The sequence below is a fragment of the Strix uralensis genome, chromosome 5 (assembly GCF_047716275.1).
Source record: "Strix uralensis isolate ZFMK-TIS-50842 chromosome 5, bStrUra1, whole genome shotgun sequence".
Taxonomy (NCBI): Eukaryota; Metazoa; Chordata; class Aves; order Strigiformes; family Strigidae; genus Strix; species Strix uralensis.
This window is the reverse complement of record NC_133976.1, coordinates 41,371,576-41,398,509: the sequence shown is the minus strand read 5'-3', so window position 1 is coordinate 41,398,509 and position 26,934 is coordinate 41,371,576. Positions and strand designations below refer to the sequence as shown.

Genomic DNA, 26,934 nt, shown 5'->3' with positions numbered 1-26,934 from the left:
GTGTCTTTCCTATTTCTCTTGACATAACTTTAAAGCTACAAGCAACCTTCCAAAGACATGCTTCTTTCCTTGCCTTAAAGGAAACTTTCAGTGGAATTGGTGGCCTGTAGCTTTGCAATTCAATCACTGTATTTATTTTTCCTTTCTGCTACACTGCAAAGCCAGGGATGCACTATTCTATAAAGAAAATGACAGTGCTGGGGGTCCTTTGCGATGGACTGTGTACATCAGTACAGTGGTATTTGGTATTTTATAGTACGGTGTTTGGTATTTCCTCGACATTAAACTAAGCTGTGTGTTGTTCAAGAAACTCAAGTGCAGAATAACTCAGTGAAGTTCAGAAGAATTATTTTAGCTCTGCAAAAGACTGAGCAAACAAAGATTCTGCTCTCCTTTATCATCTACGTCTTGGTAGAACACAGAGTCTTTGCTTTCTCATTTCCTTGATAAGGGGACCAATTCCTGAGAAAAGGGGCCCAGAGTGAGGATCTGCTCGAGGACTGGGTAAAACTTTCGTTACACTCATAGATTAATTTAGTAGCTGATTAGTTTTCTGGACCTCAATGCAAAATTTTATATTACCGTGCAATGTATTTGTATTAATCTCATCAAATTATTGCAAAACATCATGTTACTATCCTATTATCAGATTCAGAGTTTATTCTGCATCTAGAATATCTGGTAATGCTGTGCTTGGACTCCTATCTGTCTGGCAGTTTTATACCTGGAGAAGGTGAGCATTGCACTGAATGATGAGCTTTCAAATCTTCTTCAAAGTCAAGAAAAAAATCTTCAAAGTCACGCTCATCTGTGGGGGAGAAAATACCGAGACTTGATACTGCAATTTTCAGGAAAACTTCTTTCAGTACAAATTGCAAAAATGCCTGTGGTATTTAAGGCCTGGTCTTGTCTGTTTGCCTGCCAAAATGTGAGCAGAAGCAGACGTATGCCTAGTTGGTTTTGAATTACTGTACTCAGGATTATTTAATAAATTGGCACCATCACTTCTCTGAAAATAATCAGGTACATTCCCTATTACCTAATTTGCAGTGTGACAACTGCTTAGAAAGGAGTTTAAAATATGAATTCTGCTGTTGTGCCAGGCTACTAAGAATTAACCGAAGTTTTTCTGTGTTTCTTATGTCATTGCTCTACCATGTATTCCTGGCTCTATTCTTGCTGAGGCTGACCCTGAACTCTGAGACTTACTGGTTTGCTGGAGCAGAGATAGCACAGAAAGCTGCAGGATGGTATAACATGTATGGGTGCACCTACGTAACAGGTAACAGGTCAAGTAATCAACCTTGTGCTGAAGGGGAAGAAAAATACAGTAGTCTTCTGCCCTGGAGAGCAGATGCACTCTCTGGTACCCAGGAAGTGCTGAGAAAAAATATTGGCAGCTCTGCCAAAGTAGCCACATAAACTCTGTGACTCATCCTGAGGCATGTGGATAGCAGGAGAGCCAAGGATGCGTTGCTACTTCCAAGGCTGGCAAGAAACTAGATCTTTGCTGGCCTGCACTTCTATGGGGTTACATACCAGCATCACTTCCCTGTCTCTCACATAAAGGGAAGATTTCACTTCCCACATTATTATAGTTATTGTTTGGATGGAAAGATGAGCGAGTGAGATTTTTGAAAGGCAGGCCTGAAAAAATTAGTTTGCTAAGCATAGGAATGCTTGAGTAACATATTACCAGGCAAGAGAGAGGCCGCCTCTGTGACTGTAAAAGAGTTCTGGATTTATTTAACATCACAGGCTGCTCACAGCCTTCAGGTAGATTTAAAAGCCAAAGATGACGACTACCTTGAATTTGTAACAACCCAGCATCCTTCCTGTGAAAATCATCAATGCTGCTATTCTCATCCTTGTTCCATTGGCTGGCGATTTTGTAGTGGCTCTCACAAGCTCCAAAGGCACAGCACTGATAAGCATAAGGCATCTCCATGACCCTGTAGAAGAATAAAGAAGCATGCCATGATACTAGTTTAGCACCAGAGTTACTGGATTGTGCTGCTCCTCTACTGTTAGGAGCAGACTGAATCATGACTGGAAGTAAAAATATCTATGGGTAAAAATCAGTCATGATAATACAAAATGAGGACTCACAAATAAAATTCCACGTCAGAAATACAGATGATTTCTAGGCTAATTTTAGTAAAGCCACAATGAAGTTTCTTACGCATTTTCATGGGAGATATGAAAGTGGGCGATACATGCCTTGCTGTTGGGCGAATGTTACTCTCAGAGCTGTATTTGTGTTTTATGATTTTGAATGATTTTACAGTGTAACTCAACAGTTTCCCCATGTTACTTTCTTAATGGTTTGTTTTAAAAAAGCAGATCCAAAGATCACAACTGCATCTACCTGCCTAACAGGCAAAACCAAACCATCACTTCCCAAATGGAATTTCTCCAGTTCTGGGAGAATGAGATCTTTTGGAATTCAAACTTCGTTCAACTCTTTTCACAGTAAGATGGCAAAAAGATTGTCTTTTGTGCACGTCTTTTGTGCACAGATCAAGAAAGCAGTGTTCTAAACCAAAAGGTGAATGAATCAGAAAGGCACTATGTGTGAAAACAGATGTCACTGAGGAAAAGATTTTACGTTATTAATTGTCTTTGAAATGAGCACGGTCAATGCAGGACCCTGGATGTTCATTCCATTGGTATTCCTAACACATGAGTATAGGTCAGAGTTTCAATGATTTTGAGGGTTTCTTTTGTCAGAAAATTGCTCAATTCTGGTATGTTTTGAACTTAATTCCTTTGGGGATGTGAAAATTCTAGGGTAGCGTGGAAGAACTACATATATTCAAGTTCTATAGACTACTACTTCTACTCTTTAGATACATTTTATGCTTTGGAAGTAGAGATATTTAATTTGCACAGTTTGTCAATAGTACATAGAAAAACCTAACAACTCATCTTAATTCCAGAAGTCCAATAAACCAAAAAATTCAAAGGTAAGAGGTGATTAGAAGTTATTCTGACTTAACTTAAAAAGAATAAAATAGAACTAGATTCTCCTATCGGATTACTTCTAACACGTTAATCATGTAAATTAACACAATGAGAGTTCCAAGCAACCTCTAACCCTCTGGGAAATGTGCAAATAAATCAGTCTGAATCAGGCCCAGTGCCAACAGGACTTAAACTTGTGTGCTAGCCAAAAGGTTTGTACAAAGGGGAACAAACATAACCCTAAGCTCTAAAGTGATTTTTAAATTAGTGTGTTTTAGGTCATTTAGATTCTATATACTTACATTTCCATTGGGAATTAGCAACAAAAATCTGTACCCTTGTACCCAATACAAAAAGCTACAGAATGTAATTTTAAGGTACTTCAATAAAAGTTCAAGATAAGCAAGATCTAACTATCAAGCAACCTCATGCCAGCAGATTTAAATATTTGATTTCTAACTCATTTTTGTGCATGCCATCTTTTAAAATAAGGAGATAATCTCAATTAAACATTTTTGAACGCGTTTCACAGAAGCCCTTCTCAAATAAACTATTATTAAACCCATAGATTGCCAGACTAACCCGTAGCTAGTCACCTGGGCTAAAACTAATCCCAATCCCCAACTAGAAATGCCCCTTTTCTGAAAAAAACCCCCACAAAACCCAACAAAAATTATCAAAAGAAACACTGGCTGTTCTGCAAAGTGTTCACTGCAACTTATGTCTTCAGACCTTTTAGAAAACATTGATACAGCTAGGGGATATTTTAGGCCCAAGGGTCTAACAGAAAGTATTCTCTGGTTACTCAAACAGATCTATGTGCTTAATAATGACAGATTTCCAAACGCCGTTGCACTTCTACAGGCCTGCTGTCCTGTCATACACTGGAAATGTGGACCTCTCACATTGTAGTGGTCCCCTACTTTGATAAAGTAGTCAAAAAATCCCACTGCTTTTAAATTATCTTTAAAGACCAAGACTCTCATTTCTTATCCTCTCTGCAGGTCTTTCTAGCATCCTTTCTTAAACCTGAACGGTTTGTTTGTTTCTTCCCTTGAGTTACTAGGATATACATATAGGCCTTAAAACTGCTGAATGCTTCTGAACCTGTGTGCAAAGTATAATTGCACAGAATGACTGGAAGCAGAACACAGAGGACAAAACATACTCTGCAATGCAGAGAGATCGGTATCAGCTCTTCTCAGTGACAGAGGAATTTCTTTCTCGAAAAGGCACATTTAACAAAAAAAAGAAAAAAGAAAAAAAGGAAGGAACTTGTCAGCCATACAGTGCTGGAAGCAGTCCTTTTTATGGCTAGTGCTTATTTGATGGGGGTGGTTAGATTTGGACTCTGTCAAATTAAACACTTTTAGAAACACTGGCTGAATTTATTTTTATATACTGCTTATCTTACTGATATCTGTATTCTTCATAATTTTTTTCCTGCAGCAAGGAAAGACTCTTTTTTCTGTTTTTAGATTAAGCAGCAGAGAACATAAGGTCTTTTCCACCTCACAGAGGTGTGGGGGTTTATGGAGAATGGGAAAGCACTGTTGTGATGAATGGAGCAAATCACTGAGTTCTTTACAGAGCTGAATCAAAGCATCAGATAAAGAAGGAAGGAGTGGCTGGCAGCCTGACTTTACTTCCTCAAAGCTTGCCATAGCAGGCTGGGCTCAGCTCTGTAGAGCATTCTCCTGCCATTGCTGAAGGTGGGGCAGAGGATGCTCAGTTCTTTGATGTGTCTGTCTATCGAACAGCAATGACCCATTTAGATGAGCAGGAAGCTTTTATACAGGAATTTGTCTTCAATGTTGTAACCAGTGTCTCGTTCCAACAATTACAAAGGGTGAAATTTCATTTTGTTTTAGATCTCTGTTCAAGTTTGGTGCTTCATGCATTATCTGTGCAGTGATCCACTGTGAAGTCCTGGCCTCATTTCGATTTATGGTAAAAGTCCTGCAGACTCCAGGTCAGGATTTTACCCCATTCTCTCCTGACTGGATACAATTTGTTCTTACAGATGTTAATCAACTCTACATGAATTAATCATACTTTTTACACCTTTTTTTAAGACAAGCTACTGCCTTACACATTCTTGTTAACTACTTACCCAGACTAAATACACTGTAGTTGCATCTGAGCAATGTACATAATTTTACGGGTGGAAAAATCACATAAAGTATAATTTTGATAAAAGAATTAAAAAATCTCAGTTGTACATAATTCAGTTGAATAGTGCATTATTCTAGGACTACTGCAGCACCTTTTATGCTTCTAAGCCATGGTATATACATGACTATATATTTGCTAGGTTGGAGTAATTAATTTTCTTGTGTTTACATTCTTTTAAAGAACTTTCAGGTATTTTAGAACTGTCACCTGCCTCAACATGTGGGCAAAGTCAGTGAGAGAAGACAAACTATGGCAGAAGCTCAGCCTCAACCATTCATGACTTCTTATGGTACTTGCTTCTTGACCTCTTAGACCCATCTCAAGGTCTCTAGTGTAAGAGAGGTGCAAGGCCTCTAGTACTTTGAATGTTTATGTTATAAAGTAGCTTCATACACTATGATGAAGTCACTGCCTGTTCTCCTCTGTGACAACCTACAAATACTGGGTTTATCAAGACTTTTAAGGCATTGTTTCCTAACCTTGGAACCATTTTTTGCAACTCTCTCTCAGTTTATATTAACATGCCATCACAGAAATGTTCTAGTGTGGATCCCTCCAGTGCTGTACATGGAGGTTTAATCGCTCTGCACTTCTACTCCTGAGTCCCTTATTGCTAACTCCAAACACTCCAGTCCTCTTCATTAGTGGTAGCGACTCCTTGAGTTGTCTGCCTGCTAAAACTCATGGGACTTTTCCATTGCAAAAGGCCAATCTAGTGAAGACATCCTTGCAGATATTTAAAAGCTGTCTGGACATGATCCTGGGCAACCAGCCCCATGGGACTCTGCTTGAGCAAGGTGGGTTGGATGAGAAGACCTCCAGAGGCCCTTTCCAACCTCAACCATTCTGTGATTCTGTAACTATGTGCACACAGTTTAATTGTTTAAAATTTTACAATATCAAACCTTTTACAGTAAAACATGGGAAAAATATATGTTGCACTTGACATCCTCTAATTAAACTATAAAAATCGAGAGAGAGTTAGGGGACACTAATACCCTGAAGTCAGAGGCAAAACTTGATTTACTGAGATTTCTCTATGGTCATCCAGTGACTGGCAGAGCTGCAAATGATCTCTAGGGAACATTTCCTTCCTGTATCACAGAGCACCCAGCAGAAAATTACTAGCATCAATATGTTTTAATAATAATGGCAAAGTATTATCTGAATCTTAATCAAAAGATTACAGAAAAAACATGTTCAAACAAAAGAGGTCAAATATTTTGGAACTTCAGGAGTATATTCTTCCCTTGATATTTGTTGTGTTCTTGTTAAATATAATGGAAATTCTGTAAGCACAGTCCAGTAGAAGAAGGACGTATCACTAAGCTCCTAGCAATATTGTTTTAACAGCTTTTGAAACATATCACCAGGAAGCAGATGTGGCTTGTATTAAGCAAGTACTGCAGTTAATATTTCAAAACCCTTCATAGTTTCTCCAGTTAAAACCGAGCATAATAAAAGAAGTCTATCATTTTTATCATATTTGCTTTAGTTTTAATAGCATAGATCAAAGACTGACAAGATGAAGTAACATGCGCTACACACATACACACCTTCCGTTGCACATGAACACAAATGTGGCTTATTAGTTTTAATGATATACTCACTTGAGTTCTGGAAAATTTTCAGATGATATCAAACTTTGTAGGGCATGATTTCCTGTTAATTTTAAATGAGTTAAACCATGTAGCCCCGTCACAGGAAAAGAGGACAAAAGGTTGGATGACACATCCCTGCATAACAGCAAATAAAAATCAGCTTATGGGTTTTCAGTTTTTTTCTTCAGCACTAGAAGTGACATGTTGGAAGAACAGGTTAGACTTTTTTAACTCGATCAAAAATGACTGCAATAAACAGAGCCACAGTCAGTCGAGCAAGGCTGCAGCACCACTCAGGAGTATGCACCTATGTGTCTAGCAGAAAGCTAACAGTAGTATCTAGCAGTTAGCTAAGTCTCTGTTGACAAATTTTGACTCCAAACATTTATAGTGCCAGTTTTGAGACTAGCAAATTAATTTACAATCTGTTCATTAGATTGTTTGAATTAAAGGGAGACAGTACCAGAACAGCTTCCCACAGCTTAAAAGATTCAGTGGGATGCTAGAGGGCATGCTACCCTGAAAGCTCCACAGGCATCAGGTCAGGTGTATGGGGAAGACGTGTGTTTCAGGGTAGGATGGGTCTGGGCTGGAGCAGATGAAAGTGACAGTTCTAAACTGAGGTTTGTCTGAGGAGCTGAAGGAAGACAGCGCAGATGAACACAGATACAGAATCTGGGGAAAGTAAATCAGGTGAACAAAAAAGTGACAGTGATCAAGAAGATATGGTAAAATAATCAAAGAGGGGGAAGTCCAGAGGTATTCTGTTCTCTACTTCTCCCTCTCTCTTCCACTTATTCTATGAGGCTTTTCAGTCCTCTTCACAACTTTCTACACTGCAATACTTAAAATGGTCAACAGCCAAGGAGCACAAAGGGGAGTCTGATGCTGCTGAAATACTTTTATGCCCAAGGCTGAACAGCAAAGTTCCCATCTCTTGGACTATCTACTGAAATCAAAGAGCTAGACATAAAATAAGGTATGTTGATAGACTGGTCTTCTACCTATCTGGTTTAGTGTGTGTCTTCTTGCTCACAACACAGTTAAATACCAAAGATGAAATTCTGGTCCTAATGAATGCTCACTTCAGTCAGACCAGGCTTAGAGACTACCATTTCAGGAAACACTGGTACACTGTGTTACTCTCGGTGTGTTAAAGGGCTTTTTTCTTTAACCCCCTCTGACTGTTCTATGCTATTTACCAAAGCTACAATTTATTGCTCATCTCACAAAGTAGGAAACTTCTGAGGAGGGCCTTAAAAGGGATGTCATAGACAATATTGTCTTTATGGACATTTTTCACTGCACCATTCAGAGGGGAGGCTTTGGACATCAACAGAAATGAATACACCTTTGCAAATGTAGGCATCCCACCAACTACTGGATTATCTGTGAGCAAATGCCCATCAGTGTATCTTTGTGACAACCACGCAGCAAGATTACTCCAGAGGAATTTTTTTTCACGTCTTCCCCATACACCCAATACTTCAGGGATTCACCTTAAAGAGGCATTACAATTAAGGACTGCGAAGTGCTTGTGAACAAGGCCTGCAAAATTGGGTGCTGATATTGTGATCACTAACTACTCTGGCTGACCTTACTAAAGAAGAAAAACTATTCCATCAAATGAGGAATGATGAAATAAAGATGCATACTGCATAATTATGCATACATTACTGCAAATTTTTTAATCCAATTCCTTCGTCCTGAAACACAGCTAACAGTAAATATTCCCCTCTGCTACAAGAGACTAAACTGCTAACAAATTGAATGAAAAAAGGCAGATGCACTGGTATTATTCATGGACCCCAAATCACTCTCATTACACAGCGTTATATGCACCTTTGCCGTAATACCTATGGGAACTAGTGAAGTACAAGAAAGCAATCATTTAGATATGGATTCAACAGACCAGAAGATTAGACTAGAGAAAGCCTCAATTTCTGCTGGGGCACCAAGTTATTACATTTTTTGTACACTCTTGCAAGAAAACTGTGAAAATTTGAATGTAAAAGATATACAAATACTTACAGTTTGATCAGAGATGGTAAAGAGGAGAAGGCATTGGGGTGAATAACTTTAATTTTGTTCCAAGCTAAATCCCTACAAGAAAAGTGAGTGGAAAATTACACACCCACTGAGTGACCATGGAAGTTTTCATACACTTGATTAGGATGCTTAAATATAAAAAAGGTATTAATCACATGCAAATATTTTCAATAAACTTCTGCATATTTCACAGTTCAAAATCTTTTTCCCATTTTTGAATTGTTAGTCAGTTAATGGTGTTAGTTATTAAACTGACAACTTTCTTCAAACGTCTTAATGCCTTCTACAGTCTAAGGCACTTACTTTCCATCTGCTTCACAGCTTCCTAAGGCAGCAGAAAGAAGGGTGGGGTATATGGACTACTTCTAAGTGGTCCTCATGATGTGACTAAGAACAGCAAATCCATTGTCAATAGACTTAACTTCCTAACCTCAATCCTCACTGCCCTTGAAAAATCAAAAAGACTGAAAGCAACTCTTAAAAAAATGTATGGGTTTGATCCTGCAAAAACTTACAACCGTGAGTAATTTCTTGACAAAATTACTCTGCTAGCACATGCATCTGTGTGAAAACTAGAAACCCACACGTGACTGGACTCTATTTCTTAAGACGCTGTTCTCTATTAGAAGATTTCATGCTACCTAGAGCTGATTATTATGTGAACCCACCAACAGATACCATCTCTGGCTCAGTATCTCTCTCCACCTCCATCAGAAACATTTAGAAGTAACAGCTTTTATAGCTATAAGTTTACACCTTTGGATTCATTGCTGCAAATGCTAAACATCACAATGTTTGTTCTCCTTTCACAGTTATGACCTAATGGGTGAAAGATCCAAGTGAGGAAAAGCAGAAACAAGGATGTTTTGGGGTATATAGTGAGCTGACAGTATATACCCCATGTTTTTAAGAACCCTGGTGAATGGTTGTTAGGGCTGTACTCACAGAGACCGAAGAGCAGCCAGCTGCTGAAACGTGTCTGCTTTGATTTCACCGATTTCATTGTGATGCAAGTCACTGAAATAGCAATAAGAATCTCCTCAGTTTCAAAGACACTTGGAGGACTTGGGGTGTTTTAGACTGTGTTTATGATCTACTTCAATATACTGTAAGGGTATGTATTTGGGATATGTCAAATCAGCCAGCAATAACCAAGTTAATGATGTTCAAACACATTCGTATATAGGTGCTTATTTTTATGCTTTTTTAGGGTAGTTTGATGCTTACATTTTTTGGAGTTTTTTACATGTGGTAAAACAGGGTAAATCTTTCAGCAGGTTATAAGACAGATCCCTGTAATACACAAGAAAAGAAAAGATTAACATCAAAGTAACATTAAAAGAAAAAGATCTTTCATTGTCTACCTTCATGCTCAATTTAAAATAACTTGTTTTTATCCACACTCACAGAAGAACAGAAATGTGGAAACTCACTTATCATCTCTCATCTGTCAGATTTTGATTTCTAACTGAGGAAGAAAGAGGAGGGGAAAAGGGAAGATGTATTAACTCCATATCCTATGTTTGCAAATTCCTTGCATTGTCTGAAGATTTCCTGCCTGAAGTGTAGACTTCTGCTGAGTGTTTTATAGTAACGATATTGACCATCTGCTCATAGAGAATATTGGATTTACATCACAGACTTCATATTCATCATGGTTAAATTCTGACAAATATTTAAACCATTTAAAATAATCTACTAAACATATATTTATTTATTTTAATCTACTAAACATTTTCAGAGAAGATCCTGTATTTTCTGGTAATAATCACAATGGACTGTAATCAGCTTTCCATTCTATGCTTTTAATTAAGCACTATTGCCTCTGATGCTTAGACTGTTATATCTTATAACTGAGGGAAATGGTTAAAAAAAATATTGGAACTAACTTTGAAATCAATCACTACATGGGGGGAAAAAAGCCTTAAAAAGACTTGAGCCAAAACTCAACAAATTACAGAATAACTGAAACATCTGGACTGATTTATAGTATAATATAACTAATCAAAACCAAGCCCAGGCAATTTGCAGAAATTGGAGGAAAAAAACCCAAGGAACCAAACACCAACCCCCACCACCCAACAGTCTCATCCTATATATACATGTTGCTCAGGGAAAACTGAATGGGAAATTTATTAGTAAAAAGAATATAGAAAAAAAGCTTATGCCTATAATTAGGAAAAAGTTCTTTTCCACAGTTATCCAATATTATCATGTAAAAGAGTAATCTCTTTTCACTCCCGTTTCAAATTCTTTAAAACTGGTTCATCTCCACCCATTTGTTTCCCTGTTAAAACTTTATTTTCACCATTACTATTTCAACAGGGGCATTTAGACTATTCTACATTTGATTTATGGAAGTGGTGCAAGTAATGACTGTGTGTGTTTTTAAGGTATTCTACTTTGCTTTTACTATGCATAAAGGCTACCATCAGTATACGTATTTGTTTTTGTTACAGCAGGGAAGATTATGGCTTCTGTTTTTTCTATTTTTCACAGGTACTCTGTGGTCCAAATCAGACATGACAGAGGATAAAATTCAAGTGAGCTGGAGGTGTTTAAGCCAAGGTAAAAGACGTTTGGTATGTCTGGCGGACTGTGGCTATTCTGTCATGCCCAGATTTGTGACTTAGGTCTTCTTAGAAGTATGTTGAATTTTGTGTATACTGACACTCCCTCTTCACACACAGAAAAATCCCCAACCCAAAACCAAAACCCTTCTTCCCTCAATTTCTGTTAGAATTCCAGGAAATATTTTACTTGTTTATTTTTAAGGATTTTTTCCCACTTTGTTAGTACATGAGGCTCTTGGCAGCAGTAGAGGGCAAGTGGGTTTGGTTACTGTGTTGAGGTGGATACCCAGCTGTGCTGAGGGTAGTCTCTCGAGGACTGCTGCAAGCATGTTCTCACATACACCTTCCCTGCAGGTGCGCAGACACCCAGGAAGCCTCCCTGCACATTAATCCACATTTGGAAGTGTTGGTAGCTAGGTAGTATGCACAAATTGTCTTTCAAAGAAGTGTTTGCACTTGCAGTGTTTGTGCATGTATCTGAGCCAGGAAGCCCCTTCGAGATCACAGTTTCCAAGTAAACTTGTGGGGTTCAGCACACTGTTATACTTTATGGCACAGGCAAAACTAATGTGCAAACCTAAATGTGGGCTTGGCAGGATTGTTCCAATCTGATGGGACAGGGGAAAGAGCAACTCTGAATACATGAAATTGCTGTTAAATTGGTTCCCCTCCCTTTTAAATATCAGCTCGAATAATGCAGGGTGATACTCAAAAATAAAAAATGTGAATTCCCAATGGACAGTCCTACTCTACTATGAACTGCACAGGTTATTAATTACTATAGTATTTATTTGCCTTCTGTTTTGAGATTATTTATTGTTTATGAATAATACAGGACATATTTAAACTTAAGTCTGTGTGCAGACTTCTGGCAACAGACTCTGTTCTTGTCTTTTGTCATTCTGGAAATGATTATATTGAGTCCATCAACTAAAATTTAATTTTTTCTGGAAATGTTCATGACATCCACACTGGTATTCAAATAATGTGTTATAATTAGTGCTATTTCAATGCTGGCCAGAGAACTAATACCAAATACCTTCCTAGTGATGTAATACATAGAGGAAAGTGCTGTTGGCTCATTCTCAAAGAAGAGGACACAACGATTACTTTCGTTAGTAATTAAGCAAACTCCAAGGAAATTTCCAAGCTAAAAAATACTGGATATTTAGTACAAAATCTATGCCCCAACTACGCCAAGGAACAGTCTATTAAAGTTTCAGTCAGCTACTTATGTCTGGTTGGAAACGAAACTAAAAGAGGAGCATAACAAGGACTTAAAACTGCACTCCTTACTCAGTTATACTTTCCATTCACTTCACTGAATTATCTTCCTCAGTGAGGAAAAAAAACCTCAGACTACTGTAGGAGAGACAGAATGAATGAAAATAAGGTAGTTCTGTTGTTTTTTAAATAAAATCAAGAACTGTTTTACCCTTTCCTAAAAATATGCGAAGTGATTATCTTTTTCAGCAATTTATAGGAAAACCTGACTGATAAGTGGGGGTTGTGAACTTTTTGAGTAACGTGGGGGCCCGCTCCCTCAGCTGATTTCCTAGGAAGTAATGTGATACACAGAAATAGCAGTAATTGGGTAATTTAAAAATCATAATGATTTCATTTATCCATTAATCTCTTGCATTAATGTAATGTTAATAATCTTACTGAAACGTACAGCACTTGGAGATTAGGTAACTGGTCACAAGCTGATTTGGGGAGAGAGGTGATCTGTGCTCCTGTTAGTGTCCTGTTGAAAGTATTTATTTAAAAAAAAAAGGGAAAAAATAGATCACTTTTTAAAGATTGCAAGACAAATATATTTTTTAGGACATTCTTTAAAATAAGTCAGTATCCAAAAAAATAAAACGAAGCAAAAATGCTTCTCTAGCACTTACAAACTCTCCAGACTCGTAGTCCCTGTCAGATCAGGAAACTCTGTTATTTGTGATGCACCATTTAAAGTCCTAGAATTCAAAAACATAATTTTAATACAATTGAGGTGAGGGAAGTGTGGGACAACTCTAATACTGCAATATATAAAGACATTTAAAATAAAAATGTAAACACATACAGAGTTCTGAGTTCTGGTAAGTGTTGAAAAGCAGATTTTCCAACAAGCTGGATAGGGTTATCATAAAAATGTCTGCAAAAAGAGGATAAAAAGACATTTTATGAAAAATATTTTAAGTTTCTAAATATATTACATGATTATACTATAAGCAAATGAGTAAACTCTCCACGATGAATCACAGACTGTGCACCTCTGATTGTAGCAGAGGTGAATCTCTGGGGTTTTCTCATCCACTAATCTGTATCTATCAACCACATTTCACATTTTGAATATTCAAGTAGTCATTGTTTTCTTAGTTTTAAAGCCAGAAGCCAGTCAACAAAATATTCCCTCTTCCTCCCAGGTTTGCAAAGACAGGAATCCAAATATGAAGAACATAGTTATGACCTGAGACAAATCTAAGGTCAGCAGGTGACAAAGTCAGAACTTCACCTACTCAGAAGAGGTTCCCTTTCACTTTTGAAGTCACGCTGCTTTTACTCATAGAATATATTGCTCAAAATGAGTCCCCATTTTTCTTACATTTATTTTACAATTTCTTATTTTGAGGTTTGCCTGTTAAATGCATTCTCATGTAAGACAATGGGAACTCAGACTGGAATCCATCAAGAGTAATTTTTGCTAGCTTCTACATTGACAGTAATGCTAAGAGACTTAGAAGAAATAGTTCAAATAAAAGGTCAAAGGGCAGAGACCACTACTCGCTTCCCTTAAACAGGGCATCCATGAATATGGAAAGATAAGAGCTTGTTTGCTTGTATAATGATGTGCTACACAGTACGCTCACAAGAAGAGCTATTTGACAGCCACAAATACAATACTTAGTTCCACATTCTCTAATAAGAGTCACTGAAAGACTCTTATCACTTACATTGTAATAAGTGATGGATTACCCACAAATGCACGCTCAGGTATTGACTTGATGTTATTGCTATGAAATCCCCTACAAAAGGAAAAATGGTTTACACAGTAAGAAAAAAAAAAAGGCACAATCTGTATTCACAACGCACAACAATTTTTTTTGTTTATAGTAAGAAAAGTGTCTGTATGTAAAGGTATGTCCTTGTTTTCTGGGACAAGATGGAACTGAAAAAAGCAAAAGAAAAGAAAAAACCAAAATAGCTGGAATTCTGCACTTTTCTGAATGAACAAAACCATTCTGATGAAGTAAACTGCAAAATGGCATTTTAAAATTCAGATGCCCTCAGTAGGAAAATGCTTTGTAGCTGTATGTCCTGTATTTATGAATTTGCATATATATTTGTATGTATATAGATCTAATGTAAATATACAGACACACATACAAACTAATAACATTAATAGTTAAATATTAATACTTAAATAAATAACAATAAAACAGTATATATATTTCCCCTGTACTTGTTAAACTGCAACTATTTCTTTTGCTGGGATAATAATGGATTGCATACGTTTATCAAGTAAATGATTTTATACATTATATTGTAATATGTTGAGCCTCCCACAACCACCTTTTGTTGAAATATTTTAAATGTGGACATGAACAAACTATCCAGTGTAGTTGTGCCTGCTGGATAGAGGGTCAAATGTTTGTCTCATCATTAATTACTGGATTTTATTCATATGAGTAATTCTCCATTGTGAAAAACAAAAGATACAACTAAGATTTCAAAAGAACAATGATGATTTGTGTGGGAAACTCCCATTAGTTCAGTCGGGTATGAAAAAGGCTTCCCAGCTTAAATTTATGCATTTAGAAAGCCTCAAATTGTTCACTGATGCAAGCACGCTTGGTCATTACTTGAACAGGTCCCACATTATTGGCTTTACTTGTTTAGGCATTGTGCTACTGCTGATGAGCCACAGAGCAAGGCTCTAAATCCCTAGTTCTTTTGCATGCAATAAAAACTGCATCCATGCAGATTCAGACTCTAAGCAATATGAGGATCCCATTTAATCTAGAACCAGTAAACAGGCTGGTTTTGTGGCTGTATTGAATGGAATTCCTTGCATGGCAGAAAAGATAAGGAAATGGCATGATTACTTCCCAGGGCAGTATCTGGCCCCCCATCACCATTCTGACTTAAGCCAGAGGGAGGGAGCAGCCCCATCATCAACCAAGAGCAGACTCCAGTGCATTTATGCACAGAAGAGCCTGAAGCACTTCTGAACTGGTCAGAAACAGAGCATGCTCAGGGCTGCAGCCTGTGCCCTGGGGCACTGTAACCAAGTGATACACCCTGTCTGAACTGAAGGCCTTCATAGCCTGGGTAAAAAAACTATATTAAGGCCACACTGAGAAAAATGCATCTATAGGTATCTTCAAAATTCAGTCTGGAAAACATTATGTATGCATTAATTTTGGGTAACAGCTATACCCACTTACTTGGGAGAGAGAACTATTCCTACAGCTGAGACCTTGTAGTGCAGAGCATCTGGGCAATGGTGTCCCTGTAGTATCAAACAGATATGGCACTGACTCACTGGCCACTTGCCAGCAGATCTCCAGCTCTGAATGGTTGCTTGGAGGCACAAATTCTGAGAGAGAAATGAGGTCCCACCCAGAAACACCCTTAATAAGATGGCCCTGCAATGAGCTGAACCTCTGTGGACCTGGGCTCCCACTTGGGTGAGAACAGCAGGGCATGCACAACCTCATGGGAGCCGTCTTGTGCTTATAAGATCAACTTTGGGGCCCAAACAAAGCACTGAAGCACACGGTCTCATAATTGGTGCTGGATTTGGGATGTCAGGTTGCAATTTCACACTCTAAAGATTTCTTGCACCTAGGAGCTCATCTGAAACAGTATGTTTGATACTTAGAAGTGAAGTACTACAGGGGTCTGTAAGTAATCTCAAGCATTATCAGGCACTTTGCTGGACTGGGCAAGGTGCATTTACTGCAAACCTGGGTTATTCATGTTCGGCTACTGACTCCAGAGGTCAGCAAAAAGGCAATCCTGTAAGGCCACTGGATTTCATACACCTTATTTCAGCTGACAGATGGCTTAACAGCAGCTGAGAATAATTGGGCTGAGAAACTCATAGCCCCACTCCCTCCTTCAGAGCCCCACTCTGCCAACACTGGAGGTGCTGAGCTAGAGTCATCACTGCCTGGGGGTCCTTGCTTTGGAAAAAATCCCAGGTGGATACTTAAAGCGGCTTTAAGATCTAAGTTTGTGATATAGCAGAGGTACAACCGTGTCCAACTAGTATATGATTACCTATTTTTTTCAAAAATCTGTGCTGATGGTACCAGTAACATGGTAAATAATTCAAATGGAAAGAATTCTGAACATATGCACTGATGTGTACATTGTGTGTATGACATGTGAATATAATGTCATTCAATTTTTATAATTCAGCTGTTTCTTACAATAAGCTTTGCCAGTTTAATTGCTGAATTTTTTAAATGCAAACTACATCTGTGCATCCAGAAGTGTTTTATTTACAGTATTACAAAGGACTATTTATGTTGAAAAGAAACTGCTTTAATTTAATGGGGAGGAGGGAGGGAAGAAGGTAAAGCCATTTAAACCTGATGGGCTAATTAGGGTGCCACACCTTCTTCTTCTTAGACTAGAAGGCTGTGATATATTGGATTGTTTGCAATATCCAACTGTTGTGTTTGGGAGTCAAAGTGCACTAATTGTGTTTATTATTTACTGTAGTCCAAGGATGAAGTTCCTGGAAAAACCGCACTGCACAATGCAGTATAAAAGTAGAAGTTGTCAGAACCTGAATGCTCTAAACTGAACGTTGAAAATGATCTTTTATGCATGTTGGCATGTTTATTAGTTTTTCCTAGGATATCAGTTTTTAAGGATTACTGATAAAATCATCAGCATTAGAAAAAATAATCACATGCTAGACAAAACATCCTCCTTCCTAATATGAGCTCTGTACTTACAGTTCTTTTAGGTTTGTTAGTGTCCTGATAGCGGTGGGGAACTCGTCCAGACTGTTGTAATTTAAATCTCTGTGTGAAAATAGATTATATTATTTAGGTTATGCACTGCATAACAGATAACATAGAATTGTTGGCATTTGTAATGAAATATCACCTTCCATGCATTGAATAAATACATACAGCTAAAAGTCAGGAAATCCTCAAAAGTGTATGGATGTTTTCCAACAAACTCTATTTAGGGCACATTATCATTCCTATTTTTTATCAGCATCCTATTTTTAGTTATATCTTAGCTATTCTGCAATAAAGAAAACATACATGGATTCAGATACCATTAAGGGATTTGCTGTTTTGTAAATTGCCCATCCTTCTCGTTGCTTGAAAGTATTAATTGGAAAAAAAATATTTCAAATAGAATATTCAACAGCTTTGTATGGCAAGGTGCATTTTCCATGGCTAATATATCTCACTATAAAGGTTTCATTTGCCTATGACTCACTGTCTAGTTGTATTCGTATTCTTCTTTTTTTTTTTTTTTCTGATGAAAAAATCTCTGAAGAGATATTTCCCAATGGTTAAGTAGTAAAAATAAGAGATACTGGAGTTTGGAGGGTAAAAATGATTTGGGGTAATCTTCCTCTGTCTAAAACAAGTGAGAAAACATACAGTAAGTTCAACGTTACCATTAACTGTATTGTTAATGTTAAGATTTGTCAATATTCGTATGGAGAATGTTTCTAACCCCATTGTAAACCAAATTGTAAAAACCGTAGTTCAACTAGGGTAGTGACCTCTCCTTTAAGAACTGCTCATGCTGCAATGGTAATAAGACTTTATTCTGGTAGGTTGAATGGACTATAAGCCTACTTCTGCCCTCAGCATGACATGTGCATCCTTTAGCATTCAGGAGACACCTGAAACTAAAATTGAGGTATGCCAGTTTACTGTGATGCTCTCTGGCACTGCTTTCTGAAGAATATAGTCTGAAAAACTTGAGCAAAAGCCTTTTTGAAGAGGCAAAACACAAATCAGAGTTTACAATAGATTGAAATTGAAATAGTATCAGACTGAAGTAATGCGGGCAGGAAACTGCTGTCTGAACTCAACAAGGCTTTCCTTCCTGCTTGTAAATCTCTCTCTCCTGCTTATTGACAAAAAGAGATTACAGTCATGTATGGTTTGTTTTTGCCCTCCAGTCATATGTGATTTCCAGACCTATGTGTCGAATAAAACAAATGACCTTAAAGCTGCTGTCCATCATTTACACCAAGATCTCTTTAGATTATCTTGAAACTATCTGGAAACCAGTCTATACAATATGCAACTACTGTGCTTGAGGCGAGTGCTACATTCTCCTATTGCAGTGAAGTGGCTGCACCTACACTTATTCCCAGGTTCCTGACTGTCCTCATCTCTTTCATGCCAGGTGGCTGGGACTGGGTTTGCAATTACTTACTCCATTGTTCTGTTTTTCCCCATTTTTGACCAAGTGCCATGTGAATCTCACTTAAAAAAACAAAACAAACAATTACATTTTCCTTCTCCCTTTCCCGTCCCCCTTTCCCGTGCAACACTAAGGGACTTCCTCTCAACTCACTGCCGGCTAAAAGTCAAAATTGTAAAACTGCAATTCAGTGGCAAGGGATCAATGTAATCAAAACTAGTGACAAAAAAAAAAAGTCCCAAACTTCTTGCCTTCTGATCTTAATGAAACATGAAAGTGGGCAGTACATAGTTCTATGGATGAGAAAGCAAATAGTCGACTTTAGACTAGCATTATTCATGTCTGAAACTTTGTCTAGTTGTTCCTTATAACAGGCCTTTTAGCCTCTCTCCTTGTTGGGTGAAATATCTAAAATCTCTGAAAATGATGCAGCTGACTGTGGCAAGTGCCAGGGGGAAGGATATGCAAGGTTCTACTGTCCCTGTAGCATTTTTGGGGTCTGTGGCCTACTCTAGCAGACAATATCTTTATTCAACTGACTCTGCAGTGAAATACTTTGTGCTAACCATCAGCACTGTGTTCTTGTTTGGTGCTCTACTGTAGAATTTGGTTTTTTTAGAAAACTCAAGAAAATTTGAATTGGTCTGAACAGAACTGTGGTGAAAACTTGAGGAAATTTTAGTCTTTACCAGTGCTACTCTTTATCAGAGCTCTTCAAACACAAAGCCTTGGATACAACTGAAACATTCCTCTTCGACTCTTGTAAAACACATGCATAATTTGGCTACCTGGCACTTTTGCTATTTCCAGGGATAAAAAAAATAAAACCATTTAATTTTGTAACCCTCCTCTATGGTGAGACAGTTTCTTAATTTTAAAGCTTTTCATTGTGACAATTTCCCAATCTAGCTATTAGCTTTATTGATTAAACAAGTCAAATAAATAGTACTAAACTAGGCAAACATAACTGTTCATGAATAGCCACTTCTTTTTCAATGCTCAGTACAGTTTTCAATTGTCCTTCAAACAATTTATCAATTGACAATGCTTATTAAAAAGGCAAACTAGTTTTATAGTAAAAAATAGGATTTGCCACATAGAGTCATTGTAAACCATCACTTAGATCCTGTAGTGATTAGGCAAGCCAAAAACCTCATTTGGCTTTTAGGCTATTTTTATTCTTTCAGAATATTAATGAAAACACTCTAAAAAAAAGGAAACAAATAAGAGGTCAACTCACAAAGTCTCTAGGCTGTGGAGCCCATCAAAGCATTTCTTTCCCAGGGAATAGATTCTATTGTTATGGAGATGTCTGCAGGGGAACATTAAGCACACAGTCAGGAAAGCACACTGCACACAGTGGACTTAAGCAAAACATTTTGATGGTTAAATGAAAAGAAACTTATTTTCAGGCATGCACTGATTATATGCAAGTCATGCTTTTGCAAGAGCATGTACAGAGGCCACCTCCACTGCCTTCCCCCCTTTCTCCCGGTATCTCCCCACCCACACAGGCTTCCATTTGGTTTCATAGAAGGGATCTGTTTTAAAACCACCTAGATATTGTTTAAAAAGGGTATATCCTGGAGTTCCAGGTTGGGGTTTGCATATTGAATACTGGGAAATTGTAGACATATTCTCAATGATGGTTAACCAACATGTCTCAAAAACTATGTGGCGTGTGAGGTGTGTATTTGGAAGATGTATATTCAGAGGTGTTACAGGGTATGGCACAGAACAGGAGCAGATGAAGAGATGGATAATATGGCAGACAGGAAACTGGCATTAGGTTTGCAAAATGAAAGAAGACACAAAGCCATAGGACAAAAAAGTCATAGCTTTAGTAAGATGAGTAAACTAACCAATCTTAAAAGTGCTTGTAACTTGCCTTCCTTTGAAACTATAAAAATCAACAATTACTTTCTCAAATGTTTAGCAATTGAAAGTAATTTTGTTATATATTTCAACCAACTTCCCTGCATGAAGGCTCGCAGTGCTGCCTACTTCTAAGTCTTTTAGACTGACATGGAAAAACCCCACTCTGTGTGAAGCTCATTAATGTGAGCAGATACAACTTGGAGCCACTTCAGGTTGTTTTTTAAAAAGGATGCCTTTTTCCTTTTATTTTATTCTTGACACTCTACCCCTAATAGTGGAGGGAAACTCTGTGAGTAGCACCTTAAAAGAAAAGATCTGTGAATGAGGGGCTGCTAGGCACTTTCCCTTCAATGCTTTATTCTGGTCTGAAAAGAATGTTAAAGATCAGAGGCTCTCTGAATGTTCTGCAGAACCTACAGAAATTGAGTCTACCTGTCCATAAAAGGCAGGGATTCCGATGGCAAAATGGAAATGTTCTGTGGCTTTTTCCTTTCCTAGGAAGAAACCTAATCAACTTTTGTTTTTAATGACTACACTGACCTTTAATGCTTTAGTTACCATGAAGAGTGCATCTCCACATTCCAATTATATTTGGATCTTTAATGATAGAGCTTCAGACCTGCTCCAACTGACCATGCATTTTTGCACTGAGTTGAAAATTTGCCAGACTGTATAGAGTAGCAAACAAAAGAAAGCAGAACCACACACAAAGATTTAGATGAGCAAAAAATATCACATCTTGTAGGTCATGAGGAATGATTCAATTAGTAACCAATATGGAGCCCAGAAGATTAGAAATAAGCAAGGCAGATCTAAATTAAGGAATCCTAACTGAGCAGAAAAGAAATAATTTTCTCCTGTATTTCTTAACTGTCCTCTTATCACTACATTTCTGGTAGGGATCTAGAGAACAACATTCAAGACAGCCTCTTGTCTTTAGCATTACTGAGATAAGTCTAGAAGCTTAGTCAAATGACAAGTCCATCCACTCTTTAATTTGAATGGGATTAATACTTAATGTAAACAGAAGGCAAAGATTTTGCAGCACAAAGCAGCTGTTTACTCCTCATTTCATATATGCGTATATGAATATATTAAGCACTAGCAGAGATGGTGATTATAACTGTCAATAAAGAACCCTGGCGTGTGCCAGGTTCAATGCTTACACTGGGGCTAGAATAGAATATGCTGAAATATACTAAGTGTCTTACACACTGATTTCAGACAGCTTGTAAAGCTTGAATATATTATTCTCTCTTTAATAATGCTAACATTTTCTGAAGTATCCTGAAATAACTTCTCCACCTCAGTTTCTCTAGCCAGTCTAGAATTTTTTCCACTTTTCCCAGAAGATAAAAAGCTAAAATCACACTCCACAGCATATCTTGCAGTCTTTAGTGTGAACTACGCATGTTTCATTTAGCTCAACTGGTGTGCACACATAACAGAATACAAAACTACATATACTTTCTATGAAGGGAAATGCATACTTCTTCTACTGGTCAGCATTCTTTCCAAGTCATCCAGAAAACTTTCAGTTCATTTCCTATTTCTAATCTTCCCTCATTCAGCCTTAGAATCTTAAAGGGCACACAATCCATCTCTTCCTGTTTGTTTTGCTGACCAGATAGGGTGATTTTTTAACTCCTTTACATAGTTCATTATTGGAGAAGGAAACTTTTAAGCTAGATCAAAACAAGTGATTTAGCAAATACTAGCTTAACTGTAGGAAGACGCAAAAAATCTGCTTCTCCAAGATAATTTCTTAAAATTATAGTTTGTAGTACATTTACAATCCAGAAAACTTAATTTACATTTCAAAAAGAACACTTTACTCACTAAACAAAATCGACCTCTTGGTAAAAGAATATCACTAAGCCTAGTGCAAATGTAGAAGGGAAACTACAGATTTATAGCCCCAAGATATCAAGTTAATACTAACACTGTAAGACAAAACAGATGTTTAATTAACCTCTGTATAAACCTATTTACCTATCATTTGCCAACTGTGGTGGGACTAGAGGAATATTTAATTATTAAAGGTTGTCTCAAGCAACTTCTAAATTAAACATTGCATCTGCAAGAGTTAAAGCCCTGCACAGAAGTTGAGACTATGTCTAAAAAGCAATCAATAAAACTTACAGAACTACCAAACTAGAGAGGTTTCCAAAAGCATAGTCTGGTATGTAATGGATTTTGTTCAGTGCCAATGTCATTGCCTGAAGTGCTGGTAAACTTCTAAAAGCTTGGACGGGAATTTCTGTCAAAGAATTATCATCTAGCCACAGGTGTCTAAGGGAGACCAAGCCATTGAAGCAGTCGGGGGGCACATAGTTGATGTGGTTGGCATCCAGACGTCTAGGAGAAAAAGAAATAGAGAAAATTGACTCTGAGAAAAGAACAGTGGACTTACACAATGGCTATCAGAAGTTACAACCAAGAACACAACCCCAAAGGATGGACATGGGTTGCCACATCCATTTTTCATTTCCATCTTGCTTGCAGCCTCAGCCTGAGACCTCACATTGTGTTTACAAGTCTCTTCATCAGCTGGCTCTCTGCAGACAGCTCTCCTTTGCAGCCATCAACTCACTGACAGTTCACACTGATGATTTTTGAGGAGAGCTTCTCTACAGACCAGGTATAAATTTGTTTCCCTTCCCAATTATTTGAAAGTATGGGATAAAAAAGTGCAAGCAACTCAGCTAGAGATTCTTTTTCAGAACCTTTAAATCACTGAGCTGAAAGATGATTTGGATTTCCATACACTAGACACCCATTCTAAGAGCCAAAAATAAAACTCACTTATGAGTTTCTGTTCCTGTCTTACCTTTTCTTAAATATGGTTTATTCCAATGATTCTAACGAACACTGAAGTTCACATTTTTCAGTAGTGGATTAAAACGGTTTTTAAATAGAGATTAGTATTGCTAATGTGATGTATTTATTTTGAAAAAGAAGTTCTTAAATACACTTAGGTTGCTGCAGAGCCAACAGAGGGAGCCCAGATGCACATTGTACCTCTTCAGTCTGCAGGTGATACCTTGCTCTCATACTTGTGCAAATAACGATTAAATCTACTGAACCTTTTGCAGATGTGGCATTAGAAATACTATGTCATATATTCATTGGCTTTTGATTTTGCTCTGTTTTGCTTTCCCATTGTGATGCTTTCAGGGAAAGATTTAAAAGTGTGCTTCAGATTTCTGAAACTTTGTGAAACATTCAGATGGTGGTCTGTACTCTGACACACTTTTTCTGCTTTTAATGTGTTGTAGTGACTTGTACCTTGTTCAGAACATGAAAGCCACACTCTATAACTTTTCTTGAAGATGTCTGTCCAGAGGAGTAATTAAGTGAATAGTGAAACAGAAATAAATTTAAATAGATGTTTGAAAACACTACAGACCAAACAGCCACACCCAGGGTACAAAGAAGTAATTCTGTACAACCTAAATTTGGTCTGTTTGAGAGAAATCAATACTCTTTGTGGTGAGCATACTAATCTCTTTATTTAAAGCTGCTTCCTCATTTAGAGTCATGTAAAATGTCAGGTCCATTCTATCTCCTGTTCCATGCTGCTCCTACCTACTGCATGAGAACAAATAATGACTGCTAAGGCTCCGTGCCAGGCTGGCAAATAACTGAGACAAGGTCAGTTGGAACAAATTTATAAAGTTCAGTGTCAAAGCCCTTGTACAATTAAATTTTCAATTTAATAACTGACATGTCAGGCAGCAGAGACAGAGCTTCCAAAATAACTCAAGGGTCTGTCAACAAATGGGTGAGGCTGGAAATGTTTAGAAATACTCATGCTGTACCTCCCCCATTCCCCAGGCAACAACCATGCTACGCCTGTGTTTTCAAATAAGGTATAATTTGAATGAGTAGATGAGGTTTTTTGTGTTCAGTCAGAAGTAAATGTCTTCCCTGGGTGATGCTGGTATGTAAACTAAGAAGTTACAGTTGCCTTAGTTTGACAGTTACACTGATTAAAGAATGGAGGCTTTATTCAAACTAAATGTGTTACTGTATTAGAGTTAACATCTTATTCAATATGAAGCCTGCCTGTGCAGCTCTCATGTCCCCATTGACTCCACCGGAGTTACTCACAGGATGCCTGGCCGCATGGTGAAGTCAACAGTCAGTTGTTTGTATGTGATCCTGTGGCTGAAATGGCACTACTTCTGCTGTTGTCAGTGAGACCAGGATTTTTATCTTACCAATATTTGGTAGCAAATGAAGGAACAGATTTTTTTTTTTATAGCTGAAGTTTCCAAATACAGACCCACCACTGGCTATGTAAACAAAATACACAACACAGAAAGAAAAACAGGACTGCTGCAATATAAATTAAATTCTAGGTAGCTGAATTATTGTTTAAATAAAGCTTGGAAGAAAGCAAGAAGCTACAATGATTTGTGGTGCAGGTCCTGTAACTGGATTACGTATATTGCAAGTGCTCGTAAGAAGTACTGCCTAAAGTGCTCTTTTGTTATCTAATCTTTCTAAAATTTCCAAGTACCATTTTCCCTCCTGCAGATATTATGACTGGTTATGTTTCCAGTCATACCGTAGGTAATGCACACTGATGTATAAACCATTGATCAAAACAGCCGTTTTCAGCCAATTGTTTTATATGTGTTGATCAAAGTTTTGGCACTTCTAGAACTAAACCCATTAACTCACAAACATGACCCTATTTATAACTGAAAATATATAGATAACATGTGGTGAGTTTGAAAGCTGCTATTATATTCCAGAGAGAACCAATTTAGGGAAACAGAAATGCTCGATCTTTTCTGATAGGCAGCATGTAAATAAAGCAGCCAGTATGAAATTCACCATGAGCTCACTTAAAATGTCCAAACGTTTCAAAGCAAATGCTTGAGCTATGTGGACTGTATCTCACTGGTGTTTCCTGTGCATAAATTATGAAAAGATATTAATATAGAATTGTAAACATTTATTGGTACTCTAAAACAGGTGAAGGTGGATGCTCGAAAAAGATTTATTTTTTGATCAATTCAAAATGACTGGATACTTAGTTTTACATCACTTGCAGGTTGCTAAGGGGATATATTTTTTTTTCCTTTTTCTGAGTCTTCTCTCAAGAGCAAGCCCGGCTACAACCTGTATGTACCTTGTGATCAAGAAATTCCTTAATGTCTTGTTGGAGTGTCTTGCTCATTCATTCAGGGTTAAATCAAATGCTAGATATGGGATCGGGAAGAAGCTTTCTCCCACATCATTCTCCCCTCTGAAAGAAACAGCTATTAGATGGATTGCCTCTTCTTGCAATGGATGAGGGCCTGAATACAATGAAGGGACTGAAGAGAAAAGCCACGCAGACAGATAAAGAAGTCAAGGACAAAATGTTTCTTCTGACATTTAAGTTTAAAATAGGAGAGGTAAAACCAAATGAAAAGGACTATACATAACAGGTAGGGGAGGCAAAGAAGTGAGAGCACATGAGGATTGATTTTGGGCATGATGGATTAAAGAAGGGGTATGCTTCTTCCTCTCCTACCATATTCCTCTTCTCCTGACCTGGCCCTGTCACGCAGGGAGCTACAGCCAAGTCTCGCCACAAGGCATGGGGCAATGATGGACACAGGCTGGGGAAAGGGCCTCTCTGGGGAGGGTATAACAAGCAGGAGGGGATCACCTGCAGCCCCACCATCTTTGCTAGTGTATGGTGACATGGACTGCCTCAAGAGTTTGTTCACAGGAGTTTAACTAAAGCCTCTAAGTAATGGCAGGTGACACTGAAACTGGCTCTGAAAAGTGGATGTAATGAAAGTATAGCTGGCTATTGTGAGCCATGTTTTTCAAACATGGCCCTTTACGCAGGATATCCCCTTCAGTCCACAGGGGAAAATGCTAGGACTATTGTAAAAGCTTAATTACAACACACCAGCTCAGCAGTTTCCACAGCTCACTTTCAGCTCTGCCCTTGTACAGGCTTCTACAGGACTGATACAAAGAACCCTGTGTAGCAACAGCAAGACCAAAAAAGAAAAGTCACAAGTCACAGTTTGCGAGCATTTGTTTCTGTCCCAATGCTCAGTTTTACATGAGGAGGTCTCTGCAGCTCTGGGAGTTTCAATCCTTAGTGTTTCTCTTTATATCCAAACATGATGCCCAGGTGTTTTGATAAACCTGCATTCAAGATGGTGGGCCAAGATGCTAGTGCACTGCATAAAGCACAAATAGCCAATTGCAATGCTATGTTTACAGAATCACAGAATCATCAAGGTTGGAAAAGACCTTGAAGATCATCCAGTCCA

At 37.8% G+C, this 26,934-nt stretch overlaps 1 protein-coding gene across 2 annotated transcripts in view; it reads right to left on the bottom strand.

The window, feature by feature from the left end:
* The window catches only part of LGR5 (leucine rich repeat containing G protein-coupled receptor 5), a 92,596-nt gene that overhangs the window by 4,916 nt on the left and 60,746 nt on the right, over positions 1 to 26,934 (bottom strand). For both annotated transcript variants that reach the window (XM_074870571.1, XM_074870572.1), the window contains 13 exons: positions 22,787 to 23,002; positions 20,007 to 20,078; positions 17,323 to 17,391; positions 14,305 to 14,376; positions 13,434 to 13,505; positions 13,258 to 13,326; positions 13,038 to 13,109; positions 10,017 to 10,082; positions 9,735 to 9,806; positions 8,772 to 8,843; positions 6,750 to 6,875; positions 1,807 to 1,952; positions 725 to 808 (listed from right to left, as the gene is read on the bottom strand). In XM_074870571.1, coding sequence (XP_074726672.1) covers positions 725 to 808; positions 1,807 to 1,952; positions 6,750 to 6,875; positions 8,772 to 8,843; positions 9,735 to 9,806; positions 10,017 to 10,082; positions 13,038 to 13,109; positions 13,258 to 13,326; positions 13,434 to 13,505; positions 14,305 to 14,376; positions 17,323 to 17,391; positions 20,007 to 20,078; positions 22,787 to 23,002 — 1,208 coding nt within the window. The remainder of the gene's footprint in view (positions 1 to 724; positions 809 to 1,806; positions 1,953 to 6,749; positions 6,876 to 8,771; positions 8,844 to 9,734; positions 9,807 to 10,016; positions 10,083 to 13,037; positions 13,110 to 13,257; positions 13,327 to 13,433; positions 13,506 to 14,304; positions 14,377 to 17,322; positions 17,392 to 20,006; positions 20,079 to 22,786; positions 23,003 to 26,934) is intronic.